General features: G+C 41.8%; 1 protein-coding gene across 18 annotated transcripts in view; it reads left to right on the forward strand.

The window, feature by feature from the left end:
• The window catches only part of RIMS1 (regulating synaptic membrane exocytosis 1), a 443,920-nt gene that overhangs the window by 203,391 nt on the left and 226,762 nt on the right, over positions 1 to 13,767 (forward strand). For 17 of the 18 annotated variants that reach the window (XM_068281486.1, XM_068281464.1, XM_068281474.1 and 14 more), the window contains 6 exons: positions 3,163 to 3,209; positions 4,549 to 4,661; positions 10,486 to 10,616; positions 10,855 to 11,026; positions 12,856 to 13,009; positions 13,127 to 13,198. In XM_068281486.1, the coding sequence (XP_068137587.1) occupies positions 3,163 to 3,209; positions 4,549 to 4,661; positions 10,486 to 10,616; positions 10,855 to 11,026; positions 12,856 to 13,009; positions 13,127 to 13,198 (689 nt within the window). The remainder of the gene's footprint in view (positions 1 to 3,162; positions 3,210 to 4,548; positions 4,662 to 10,485; positions 10,617 to 10,854; positions 11,027 to 12,855; positions 13,010 to 13,126; positions 13,199 to 13,767) is intronic. The other variant, XM_068281467.1, reaches the window with a different exon arrangement.

Genomic DNA, 13,767 nt, shown 5'->3' on the forward strand with positions numbered 1-13,767 from the left:
GGGGGTGTCTGATCGCCGCCGGCTAGTTGTGATTAGCGGGGGGAGCTTCTCAAAGCCCCCCTTCGCAGCGTTTTCTGCGCTCCCTCTGCTTACCTCCCTCCCCTCCTCTTTTAGAGCGGCGCAGGATAGGAAAGGCTACAGCCTATCATATGCCGGCGATCCCCGGCCAATCAGAGGCCGAGGATCGCCGATCTGATTTCTTCCCCGCGTGTTTACATTAGGCGTGCGAGCAGCGATCGGCGGCTCACACACTGTTCACGGAGACACCCTACGTGTACTGACATGAGCGGCCGTTTCCGTGTAATAACCACTTAAATCCGCCGCCACCTATCGACGTTAGGCGGTCCTTAAAAAAATGAGTTTCACTTACCTGGGGCTTCTTCCAGCCCCATGCAGCCATCCTGTGCCCTCGTAGTCTCTCACTGCTGGTCTGGTCCCTCTCCATCAGCTAGTTAAGTTTTTGCCGACCTCGGGGTCGGCGGGCCGCATTGCATACATTTTTACGCATTCCCGCTGGTGCAGGAACATTAACACATACATTTTTACGCGTTAGTGGTTCACCGCGTACATTTTTACGCGTTGAACAACGAACGTGTAAAAATGTATGTGTTAATGTTCCTGCACCAGCGGGAATGCGTAAAAACTACACTAGCTAATGGAGGGGGACCAGACCAGCAGTGAGTGACTACGAGGGCACAGGATGGCTGCATGGGGCTGGTAGAAGCCCCAGGTAAGTGAAACTCATTTTTTTTTCTTTGCCTGATAACTCCATTAAGTATTCTTAAAGAAGAACTGTCACGAAAATCTTAAAATTTTAAGCACATACAAATAAGAAGTACGTTTCTTCCTGAGTAAAATGAACCATACGTTACTTTTTTCCTATGTTGCTGTCACTTACAGTAAGTAGTAGAAATCTGACATTACCGACCGCTTTTGGGATAGTCCATCTCTCCATGGGGGATTCTCAGCATGGCATTTATTCTTTCTAAAGACACTCCCTGAAAAAGATTTATACAAAGATGCTGCACAGCCTCCCTTCTCACCGTACACTTTTTTGGCAGTTGGATGGAGCAACTCTATTCACTAAGTGCATTTTGAAAATAAAGAAATCCCTGTGAACCCCCCATGAGGAGATAGGCTAGTCCAAAACCTGTCAGTTCTTTCAGATATCTTCTACCTACCGACAGGTTTTGGGTTAGTCCATCTCTTCATGGGGGATTCTCAGCATGGCCTTTATTCTTTATGAAGACATTCCCTGAAAAATATTTATACAAAAATGCTGGCCAACCTCCCTGCTCACCGTACACTTTTTTGGCAGTTGGACGGAGAACTGCCATTCACTAAGTGCTTTTAAAAATCAAGAAAACCCTGAGAACCCCCCATGAGAAGATGGGCTAGTCCAAAATCTGTTAATAATGTCAGATTTCTACTACTTACTGACAGCAACATAGGAGAAATGTAATTTATGGCTCATTTTACTCGGGAAGAAACCGGATCAGTTCATTTCGCATGCAGCTCTGAGAGCTGAGCGTGCAAAACTGGGCGCCGTCATAGCAGCAATACTATGATGCGCACCCTGCGCAATGGTAATTCGGGGCTCTGGCGGCTGCCAGACCCCGAATTACATCTCCCCTCGAGTTGCGACAACTTGGAGGGGAAATAGTATTTAACGCCGCCTCGGAGTTTAGCGGCAGTGGGGAAAGCCGTCATTCGGCTCTCTCCGCGCCGAACTGAGCGCGCCATCATAATATGTACCCGAAGAAACATACTTCTTAAAGGAGTTGTAAGGCAAATTTTAATAAAATAAACGCTACTTACCGGGGGCTTCCTCCAGCCCCAAGCTCCCAGGACCTCCCTCGCCGCATCTCTGCGTGCAGCCATTTGCCGGAGCTCCAACCCGGTCCCCGGCGATGATGTCAGAGTGACCTGGAGGTTGCTCTGTACTGCGTCTGCGCGATCGACGCTGTCAATCACCGCCACATGGGCCGGAGCGGACTGCGCGGGCGCAGTAGTTCTGTGCCTGCGCAGTCCGCTCCGGCCCACGTGGCGTTGATTGACAGCGCCGATCACACAGGCGCAGTACAGAGCAACCTCCAGGTCGCTCTGACATCATCGCCGGGGACCCGGTCTGAGCTCCGGCAAATGGCTGCACGCAGAGATGCGGCGAGGGAGGACCTGGGAGCTTGGGGCTGGAGGAAGCCCCCGGTAAGTAGCGTTTATTTTATTTAAATTTGCCTTACAACTCCTTTAACTGTATATTCTTACATACATTTTTAATTTTAAGATTTTCGCGACAGAGGTCCCCACCCTGGCGTTCTATTAAGATCGCCAGGGTGGCTGCGGGGGGGGGGGGGGGTTTAAATAAAAAAAAAAACTATTTCATGCAGCCAACTGAAAGTTGGCTGCATGAAAGCCCACTAGATGGCGCTCCGGAGGCGTTCTTCTGATCGCCTCCGGCGGCCAAAAGTAACACGGAAGGCCGCAATGAGCGGCCTTCCGTGTTTTGCTTACTTCATCGCCATGGCGACGAGCGGAGTGACGTCATGGACGTCAGCCGACGTCCTGACGTCAGCCGCCTCCGATCCAGCCCTTAGCGCTGGCCGGAACTATTTGTTCCAGCTGCGCAGGGCTCAGGCGGCTGGGGGGACCCTCTTTCGCCGCTGCCCGCGGCGTATCGCCGCAGAGCGGCGGCGATCAGGCAGCACACGCGGCTGGCAAAGTGCCGGCTGCGTGTGCTGCACTTTATTTGAACAAAATCGGCCCAGCAGGGCCTGAGCGGCACCCTCTGGCGGTACTGGACGAGCTGAGCTCGTCCATACCGCTAAGGTGGTTAAACGATGTAAACATACAAACGTTTTCACTTAAGATTTGAAAGGTCTTATATCTTAATTTCGATGCTGGAATAGAGGACTCTGGTGCATTCTTATTTTTTAAATACTAAATGTATTCATTGATTTGCTGGAAACATTACAACAAGGTTGTTGTGCTAAACCAAACTACAGTAAACATAATTACAGTAACAAAGAAGCAGTATGTGAAATAAACCAATACTTCTTTGCTGCGATTTTTGCTTTTGTTTCCTCAAACAGCTCTGCCGATTAATGTCACTTTGCTGTGTGATACTAGTATTAAATATACTATATTTTTTTTCTTTTGTTACAGTGACATTCCAAGGATGCCTGAAAGTTCCCATCCGCCATTAGAATCTAGTAGGTGGTATTTCTTATTTCACTTTTTTACTAATATAGGTTGATAAATACTTTAGCATTACAATTTATAAAAATATAAACTGAAAAACCCTGAAATGATTGTGATCTCCTTACATAACAGAATTGGGATGCTTCACTGTCACAAAGGTTGTTTGACAGATTGCCCAGCAAGCTCATGGTGAACCAGAACTCCTAGGAGTGTGTAAGGGTCTGAAAGACACAAAAAAACCCTCTTACTGAAAATGCTATGCAAAACAGAAATGTGCCTTCATAAAACAGCACCTTCTATTTTAATAAGGCAAACTTCTGTTTTGCAAAGCTTGTTTTGTATCACAGTACTGCTGATAAGTATAATTTGACTTCTCAAAACAGTAGGTATTTGCAATAATTCAGCTTTATGTGAGCAACTGTGGTAGCCTATCATGCATCACTCCTGTATATGCAAATCATCATTTATGCCCCTGAAGCTAGGCTAACATCCAGAACCTCTGCGTTTTAGCAAACTTATAGCTTATACATTTTACAGAGCCACACCAACCAAGCTTGCATGTTTTGGACTCTCTGGTCCTCATCAGTGCATGGCAGGGATTAATGTGGCTCTATGGGATAGGGCTTGTCCTTTCCTAGTAGATCTTGGTCACCATGAGCTATCTGGGTATTCTGTAGAACTGATGATATGATCCAAGCACTCACTAGTAATGCTGTCTTCTTGTTTAGTCAGAGTCTTCTCAATGTACTTTCAGTCCTAATAATACTGTGCACTAGTTATTAGCGCAAAAGTGTGCAGTTACAGTCTGACAAGGCATTCTTTCTTTGGGTTGAAGGACAGTTAGTGACAAATGATTTCCCTTGTTGACTTCTGTTAACAAGTGACAATAGATTCACTTCATAGTTTCAGCCATAACCTAATGACCAGAGAAGGATCAGTGATATAATGCAGTAAGTTAAGATCCACTCAGTATAATTTGCTTGTTCTTGTGTACTCTGTTCTGTGGCTAAATTGGTTCCAAATGCCAACAGACCAAAGTTACAAGCTCCCTATAATAACTAACCTCTTTGAGCTAGACTTCATCAGTGGGTGATGACATACACATGACGTTTAATCTTTTCAACCAAATAAACGTGTATCTTCATTATTTCATTTATAAAAGAGGAGTGGGTAACTCTGGATGGGTCAGCAAGTTAACGTGTACTGTTATCTGAACATTATTGAACCTTGGCAATCCTTATTTGGCAAAGTATTGTTTTAATAGCTCGTAAAAATATAGTTTTACTAACTTTTATTTGCTCTACTAGTACATATATTTTTTAATATGAAACCTATGTTTGTATGTGTAAGGTTCAAGTTCTTTTGAGTCCCAGAAGATGGACAGGCCTTCAATATCTGTTATATCTCCAACCAGCCCCGGAGCTCTCAAAGATGCACCTCAGGTCTTACCAGGGCAGTTGTCTGTAAGTATCTGTCTTTAGTTGTGGAGCTATAATACTTATATAGTTTTAATTAACTTGCCATAAGTCCACTATGAACATTGTAATTAATAAGTACAATTGTTATTAAATGCTGTAGTGAACGCAACTCTTCAATTCTAATAAACCAGGAAATGTTGAGACCCACTTCCACAAATTTGGCTGCACTGTAGTTTAAATATAAACTGTACTTAAAGAGACACTGAAGTGAAAAAAATATATGATATACCGTATTTTCCGGACTATAAGATGCACTTTTTCTCCCTGAAAAGTGGGAAGAAAAAGTCCCTGCGTCGTATAGTCCGAATACAGGGAATCCCCGACCTACGATCGCCCGCCGATCGGAACCACCGATCCGCCGCAACATCAGGGATTCCGTGTATTCACTGTGTCCTGCGCTCAGCCTGTAGTAAGAAATCAGTGGTAGTCACCATAACTCACTGTATCCAAAGAGTGTCTGCGGCGATCAGCTGCCCTTCCCTCCTTGTCGCTGGTCTTCTCCGGGTCCCCGATGTCTTTATCGCTCCCAGACTGCAATTAGAAATCAGCGGCGGTAGCCACAGGTAGGCATCCTCACGTCATTCAGTGAGCCTGCGGCGATCGGCTGCTTCTGCCTCTCTCACTCCTTCTCCTAGCGGCAGCACTTCCTGGTCAGATGCGACCAGCCGCAAGGGAGGAGTGAGAGAGGCAAAAGCAGCTGATCGCCGCAAGCTCACTGAATGACGTGAGAATGCCTGCCTGCGGGCTACCGCCGCTGATTTCTAATTGCAGTCTGGGATCGATAAAGACTTCGGGGACCCGGAGAAGACCAGCGAGAAGGAGGGAAGGGCAGCTGATCGCCGCAGACACTCTTTGGATAAAGTGAGTGATGGCGACTGCCGCTGATTTCTTACTACAGGCAGAGCGCAGAACACAGGGACATGGAGGGGGACTGGAGCCAGTTAATGGAGGACGGGAGCCAAAAAGAGGGGGGGCTTCTGGAGCCAGACACAGAAGGACAGGACGCAGCCACAGATAGGAGGCAGACAGGTGACAATCACAGGGGGACAGGTGACAGCCATAGGGGGCAGGAGGGAGCCACAGAGCCACAGGAGGATAGAAGGCAAACAGGTGACAATCACAGAGGGACAGGTGACAGCCATAGGGGGCAGGAGGCAGCCACAGGAGGATAGGAGGCAAACAGGTGACAGTCACAGGGGGACAGGTGACAGCCGCAGGAGGATAGGAGGCAGACAGGTGACAGCCACACGGGGACAGGAGGTAGCCACAGGGGGAGGGGGACAGGAGGCAGACAGGTGACAGACATGGGGACAGGAGCCAGGCACAGAGGGACAGGTGAAAAACACAGGGGCACAGTAGGCAGACACAGAGGATGACAGGAGGCAGACACAGAGGGGGAGAGGAGGGGACATAGAGGGGGCAGGAGGAGGACACCAAGGGGGAAAGGATGAGGACACCAGGGGGACAGGAGGAGATTGCGGGGAGAACATCTATAAGACACCCCTGCACCATAGACGCACCAGGTTTGGTAATTTTTCACCCATTTTTTTGCCCTCTAAACCTAGGTGTGTCTTATAGTACGGATCGTCTTATAGTCCGAAAAATACGGTAATTATTTGTATGTGTAGAACAGCTAAGAAATAAAACATTAGGAGCAGAGACATGAGTCTAATATTGTTTCCAGTACAGGAAGAGTTAAGAAACTGCCGTTGGTATCTATGCAACAAAGCCACTGAGCTCCACCACTTTCAAAGTCGCAGAGAGCTCTGTCTTCTGAAGCTTATTATCTCAGCTGTCAGTCACTGTATTTTCTTTTTCTCTCCAAAGGACAGTTCAAAAGTTCACTAGCTTGCTCTGTAAAATCATTTAGAATGCTGCGTAGTGTGTAAATAGCAAATATTAGAGAATGAAGCAATGTTATAAAAAAAAACAAAAAAAAAAAAACTATATAGTTGAAAATAAAAATATGAGAATATTTTCTCTGCTACTAATGTTCTAGCCATTATCCGTACTACACAACCAATTCATTATATCATTTTTTTTTTTGCTTCAGTGTCTCTTTAACTATGGTATCCAGATCAGACGTTACAAGTACTTGACGTTTTTTAAAAGCACCCGATTAGAGGTTATTGCAGGATTGATATTTGATGCTACTGAAGAACATAACAGGATCACTGTTCACATCATACAGATCGTTTGTCATGAAACACTAAAAGATCTGTGTACTTCCAGTGCTTGTCTAAGCCCACTAATACACCACTTCAAGGTCCTGCTACCTATGCCTATCTGATAGCAGCAGCAGATACTGTGGTTGTAGTGTGTGCAACTAACAAGGTTTTCACATACACACTGCCCCTTTTCTTCATCTAGCTTCTACAATGTGCCACAGTGTAGACATTGGATGACCTCCACAGTCTTTTCAATGTGGAGGCCATCTGTTTGTCTGCATAGAGAGTCCTGTGCAGACTAAAGCCAATAGATACTCAGCTATTATCATCAGTGTGTAAACAGCTTTAAAGTACGCCTAAACTGAGAAGGATATGGTAGCTGACATATTTATTTCCTTTTAAATATTATGAGTTGCCTGGCATCCTGCTGGTCTCTTGGGCTGCAGTAGTGTCTTAATCACACACCTGAAAAAACATGTGGCTGATCCAGTCAGACTTCAGTCTCACCTGACCTGCATGTTTGTTCGGGGTCTATGCTTAAGAGCATTAGAAACAGAGGCTCAGCAGGACAGCCAGGCAATCTGTATTGTTTACTATACATATCCCTCCCAGTTTAGGTGTGCTTTAAATTAAAGCCCTAGTCCCACCTCCTAGATTTTTCATGGTCATTCCCCATCTCTCCCTCTCCACCTTCCCCAACCCATAGAGATTAGTTCTTTGTGGCAGGACTACTGCTCAGTAGATTCTTATTGTGAGACTGCAGTGCTGGTTAAAACGTGTTTATCTCTCCAGCAGAGGGAAAATGTGGGTAGGGTCAGGTAATATCAGCTTACAGGGACAGACTAACTGTCACCCCCTCTCACCTCCTTCCTGATACTTCACATGCATTCTGATGAGATGTGAGGAGATTGGCACTGTCATCCTAACTGGAAAGGAACCAGCCAGTCCGAGTCATATCAGAGAAAATTTCCCTCAATCACTGTCCTAACATGAAATGAGATACATCTCTAAGTAAAAACATGGAAAATAACAAATAAAATGGTTTGTAAAGTGGGAAAGCTATGCAAATCCCCTTATGTTTTTATTGCTGTCCCTAATTTCCTGTTTGCAACGCCATTTGGGCTTATGATAAAACCATGCATTTCTCATGGTCAGGAAGGTAAGGGAACATTTCCTCAATGGAATGCAGAAAGTATTAAAACCCCAAAGAGCCTAACCATTATCCTGACAAAAGCAGAACAATCTCACAGATTTTTTTTTTCTGAAATACAAATTATGACAAAAGAAGACATCTGTGCCAGGGCGGTGCATTGATTGCTATTGATCTGAAACCAATTAGGCACTGAAGAGAGACACAAGGGAGAGTAAGAGTATTTGCTTATCTAGAAATAGCCAAATCTATATCTTCATACACTCTTCTTCCATTGTTCCATACATTTATAGTATACTTTACAAATGCAATCTGTGTATTGCATCTCTGAGGAATATGAACTGCGTCATTAAGCATCTCACGTTAAAAATCCTGGAGGGGGACTTGTTTTGGTTTTTTTTTAACCTGGATATAGACTATTTTTATTTCAGAATGCTCTTTATTTATGTGCACAAAATTGTACATTAGAGGTTGTTGCCTTTGGGAAAATATGTATCATTGTGTGTGTGCATTATGTGCCATTCACAATGCTAATAGCATGTTTCTTAATGTATTCTAAAGCATCTGGGAACCTTACAGATGTTTTCTGCAGAAGTTAAGGGAGCTGGCATCCTTTAGTATAACTTAAAACAAATGATTTAAAGTTCTTTATGGTAAAAATGTTACCAAGAATGTGCAGTCTTTCACTTTGTTTCTCTTTTAAATTATGCAACAGATTGTGTTTTATTTACCAGTTTGGTATTTAGAGGATCTATATTTAGACTAGCTACCTGAAAAGGAGATAATGAAAAACAGATTTGTATTTCATTATCTCCTTTTCCAGCACTAATGAGATGCTTCCTAATCATTCTCCATACCATATCTGTGTCCAAATAAATCTAACACACATTTCTGGGTATAGGTATTCAAAGACTTCAGTTACAAAATAAATGAAGAGCGTCTGCATTGTGAACAACAACAAACAGATGTTGGCTATCACAGTTTTTCAGCTTGACCAATATTTTAAAAATGTGATCATTACAATATGCTTTTTTGTGCTGTTTGCACAATTTTCTTTTAAATACTGAATATAACAGACATGTTTTCCATTGCTGTCACACGTGGGAAGAGTAGACTGACATATCTCCTTTTAATCTAAGCAAATTTACTGAGTTGTGCTGTGGACTAACCTGCTTTAAATATTTGAGAGGCCCCTGGGTGCACTAACATTTGCAAACAGAAAATCTACAAACAGAACAGTGCTATACATTCATGTGTCAGTGATAATGACACAGGCGTGAGTATAGGGAAAAGGATCCCAAGTCAGCTTATGAGCAGGGCCTGTGTACCTCATACACAAACTGGTGGGGCACACTAGTACTAGACAGTACACAGAGGTAAGGCTGTGGCGGTGTGCGTTGTGAACACGTCATATACAATTCCCTGAGTACTTTTCTCTTGTATTGTGTATTCTGCTTTAAATATTTGTCTAAAGTAAAAATGATTTGCTTGACCCCTTTGAAAATGAAGACCTGCACTGATAACAGTAATTTTAGAAATCCAGTTGAAAGGCATTGGTGCCTGCAAAACAATACTGCACAATTCTCAGGATTAGGCCACTTGCCCTGTGTACCCAATATAGCTTTTTCTGTAAATTTCACCCTCAAGTATTTAAATCATTACTTTATATTGTTACCTCCAAATGCATGTGCAACAATCCGTACATTTAAATTGTTCAATACATTTTCTCCAAGAATTGTACCGCTGATGTTAACATTCAATTCGTAACCCGGAAAGTGAACTGAAATTTTAAAGCAGACATGAACTCAGAACCTCCTTTATACTCTAAAAGTTATGCAAGAGCATAACAACCTGTAAAGAAATAATTTATTTGTTACAGCTGATACAAATCCTGCAATAAATCTGCAGTGTGTCTACTTCCTGCCTTCATGGAAGCAGACATATTGTTAATGTCCTATGTTTACCCGTTAGCAGCTTTGCCATGGCAGTGGAGACTCCTGAGCTGACACAGCTGAAGAGATCAGATTTCACTGTGATTAGTCACAGATGAGTTGAGAGGCTAAACTCTCTAGATCCATACAGGGTGTATTTCTCTATGTTTTCCTTCTTTCCTGTGCAGGAGTTCAGGCCCACTAACAAAACACACAAACATTTTCATGGGACTATTTGCTGCTTATCAGAATGATAGGTTAATCTGATTTATCCAAGCCAAACCCACCTGCATCCTTGACCAATAACTCTAAATAATGTGCTTGTGTTGGCAGCTGTAATGGGACAATGGGCTATCTAGAAACTGATGTATTCAGAAGTCAGCATTACACTAGTAAGGTATAAATAATGTATGGTGCTACTACACATTGACTACCATGTTTTAAGCAATTTTTAAGTGCTGCGATTAAGTTTGCATTGGCACTTTTCTGTATGCACTTCTATTTAATTGTTAAATGTTTTACTTGGCTGTACATCTAATAGTAATATACTTTTTATGTAGGTGAAACTGTTGTATGATAAAGTAGAACATCATCTAATAGTCACTGTGCTACAAGCAATAGACCTTCCACCAAGGCCCGATGGACGCCCAAGGAATCCTTATGTAAAAATGTATTTTCTTCCAGATAGAAGGTAACAAGCAGTATATTCTGCTTCTATCTATAATTGTAATTGCCTTTAATATACTGTTTCTATCTATAATTATAATTGCCTTTAATACATTCTAAACATTTTTTTAGATGAATTATCATAACTTATCGAACTAATGCAAAAAGCCTTTCCATTAACTAAAGGAAATACTTTACTGCAATCTTATAAACTGTCACTAGATGGCAGCAAATAACTTTGTTACAATTTTGCCTTTTCACAGCGATAAAAGTAAGCGGAGGACCAAAACAGTGAAGAGGAGCTCAGAACCAAAATGGAACCAAACATTTGTTTACTCCCATGTGCATCGTAAAAACTTTAGAGAAAGAATGTTAGAAATAACTGTGTGGGATCAGCCAAGAGTGCAAGAAGAAGAAAGTGAATTTCTTGGAGAGGTATTCATTCAAACTGCTAATATCTTTAAAGTGTATCATCATGATAAAGCTTGGCATATTACAGTGAGTTACATATTTTTAAGGCTTTATTTTTTGCGTAAATTAAGGTTTGACCCCTTGTCCTGCTAGATCGTTCATTGTTGTACATTCTTCTGCTATAATACACAGAGTGGGTCAGAGAGTCTTTCAGTATGAGTAGGAAGCTCTCACGGAAATGTGATTCTCTGCAAGTATGTCCCTAAAGTACACAGCAGGAAAAAATATAAGCAGGTAGTAACTGGAGGTTGGGACAATGGGGTTGATTTATCTTCATTTACCACACTAATGGTGTCCATACATGGTACACTTTTTTTCATCCAATCTTACTATTTCTATGAAATATAAGGGAACTGCCTAAATTATCTTTTCAGTATATTCCCTTAATTTACCCTTATGCTACATAGAAATGGTAAGATTGGATGAAAATAATTGTACCATGTATGGGCGCTATAAGCAGCGTGAGTTAATCCAGCAAGCGCACGCTATTGTCAGTGTAGCATGCACTCGTCAGCTACGCATGCTCCTTGGAGCTATGCGTGCGCCTTTGAAGTACCGCCTGATGCTATATAGAGTGACTGCAATACTTTAATAGCACGGCTGCTACTACGTTCATTAACGTAGTAGCAGTGTATTTGCCAATTTGTCCCAGTTATTACAACATTTAAATTGTGTCCCTAGTACAATGTACTAATATTTCATTTGGAAATAAAGGTGCATTTTTTCCGTTTAGTGTTTTTTTTTTTTTTTTTAAATATAGCAATAATTGCAAACCTTTATGTACAAAAATAAAAGTAATATACCCTCATGACATACATATTAATAAATCCCTAAGGTAACGTTTTATGTAGTGTTTTTTTTAATGTAATTATTTTATTTTATTTTTTTATTATTTTTAAGTGTTTTATTTTGGTAACTATAGGAAAGGAGTATAAGGGGTTAAAAAAATAATAAAAATTTATTCATTGCTATATACAATAGTGTATGTGGATTCATTTTTACTTTTTGGCCACAAGATGGCGCTGCAATAAATTCCTGAGTACTGTAAACAGTACACGGGAAGTAGTAAGTGTAACTGTTTAGTTTCACTTTGTTAATGAATGCCGGCATCTCGCTGAAGCCGGCTTTCATTCATCACAGACACTAATGTCAGGAGAGTAGTACACCTCATGAAGTTTGTGCATTCAAATGTATGTTGCAATAGTAACACATAGTACGCTACTGGTGTAAGTAGCATGATATGCATTACCATAGCAACACACGTGTGACCCAGGCAACATGCTTTGCGCAATGCGCCCTATTCCCTTATGTAACGGTAGCACTGACCTGCACTGCCTGTCCATGACAATCTTACCGAAAGCTAGTGAATAAGGCCCTTTGTCTGCAAAGTAACTGACATGCTTAACACATTATCGTATGTTCCACTGTTACTTTTTTCCCATAGCTGATTTCTGCTGCCTCTTTTTTTTGCCTGCTAGGAGCTGCCATTTTGCTGATGACATCAACCCTATGCAGACAACAGGAAGAATTCACAGCATATTTAGCCAGCTCTGCTATAAAACCACCTCAGCCTATTAGCAGAAACAGTTAACATCTAGACAGAAGGGCTTTCTTATCAGTTCATTTTTTGTTTAAGATGGATATAGTGTAAACAATTAGCTCATCATTGTACAGTTCATGGGCAGATATAATCACTCCTGATGTGTACACTCCTGTTGTTTTCATTGAAAATGCCCGGTGTAAGTTGTATGTTAAGTGTAAATCTCCATCTCACGGTGTAACTTTCCTCTTAGATTCTCATAGAGCTAGAGACTGCACTATTAGATGATGAACCTCACTGGTATAAACTGCAAACACACGATGAGTCTTCGCTACCTCTGCCTCAGCCATCACCTTTCTTGCCAAGGAGACATGTACATGGGGAAAATTCTAGCAAAAAATTACAAAGTAAGTGTAATCAGAAAGAAATAATTCCAGGTGAAAGGTATCTGCTAATTACTATGTGCATAATTCCTCTTGTGTGCTTTGTGAAATGACCACCTATACTGGTTTGCTGTTGTACAGGATCTCAGCGAATCATTGATAGTGACTTCTCAGATTTTGATGTTGATGATGGTATTGGAGTTGTGCCTCCAGGTGCGTTGGTAAAAGGCATGGTCCTATCTTTCTTTGCTTCTCTGCTTTTGTTTCATCAAACTAGACTATTGTAGGATGTTCATTTTGGAGATTCAGTGTATTGTGGAGACTATATTATTAAACAATGAACGTTATTCAGATTACTATCCTACAACCTTATGGATTCATTCATTATCAACACTGTGTACTCAAAAGTGCTTTGATTTACTCATTAAAATGGTAAAACATTGGGGTTATTAAAGACTTCTGCTTCACAATGCTCTGAGCTAATAAATGCAACATTGATTTTACAGCGTGAACACCATGACATCAATTAATGTTCTGAGATGCATAGATTTGTCTAATTTGTTTATCTGTACTGCTTGTTAAATTAACTAGTCCCATGAAATGTTGCTGCTGCACGGTAGTGTTAACAGTGCATGATGCATGGCTAGCAATTTATAGTTTGCAAAAATATAAGTGCAAAGTACGAAAACTAACATGCCACCACTTTAACGCTAAATAAATAGTTTCCAAACCTATCCTTGATCTCCGTAGTTGTACATGTTTCATGTAACAATAACGTTAAG

This window comes from Hyperolius riggenbachi, chromosome 4, assembly GCF_040937935.1.
Source record: "Hyperolius riggenbachi isolate aHypRig1 chromosome 4, aHypRig1.pri, whole genome shotgun sequence".
Taxonomy (NCBI): Eukaryota; Metazoa; Chordata; class Amphibia; order Anura; family Hyperoliidae; genus Hyperolius; species Hyperolius riggenbachi.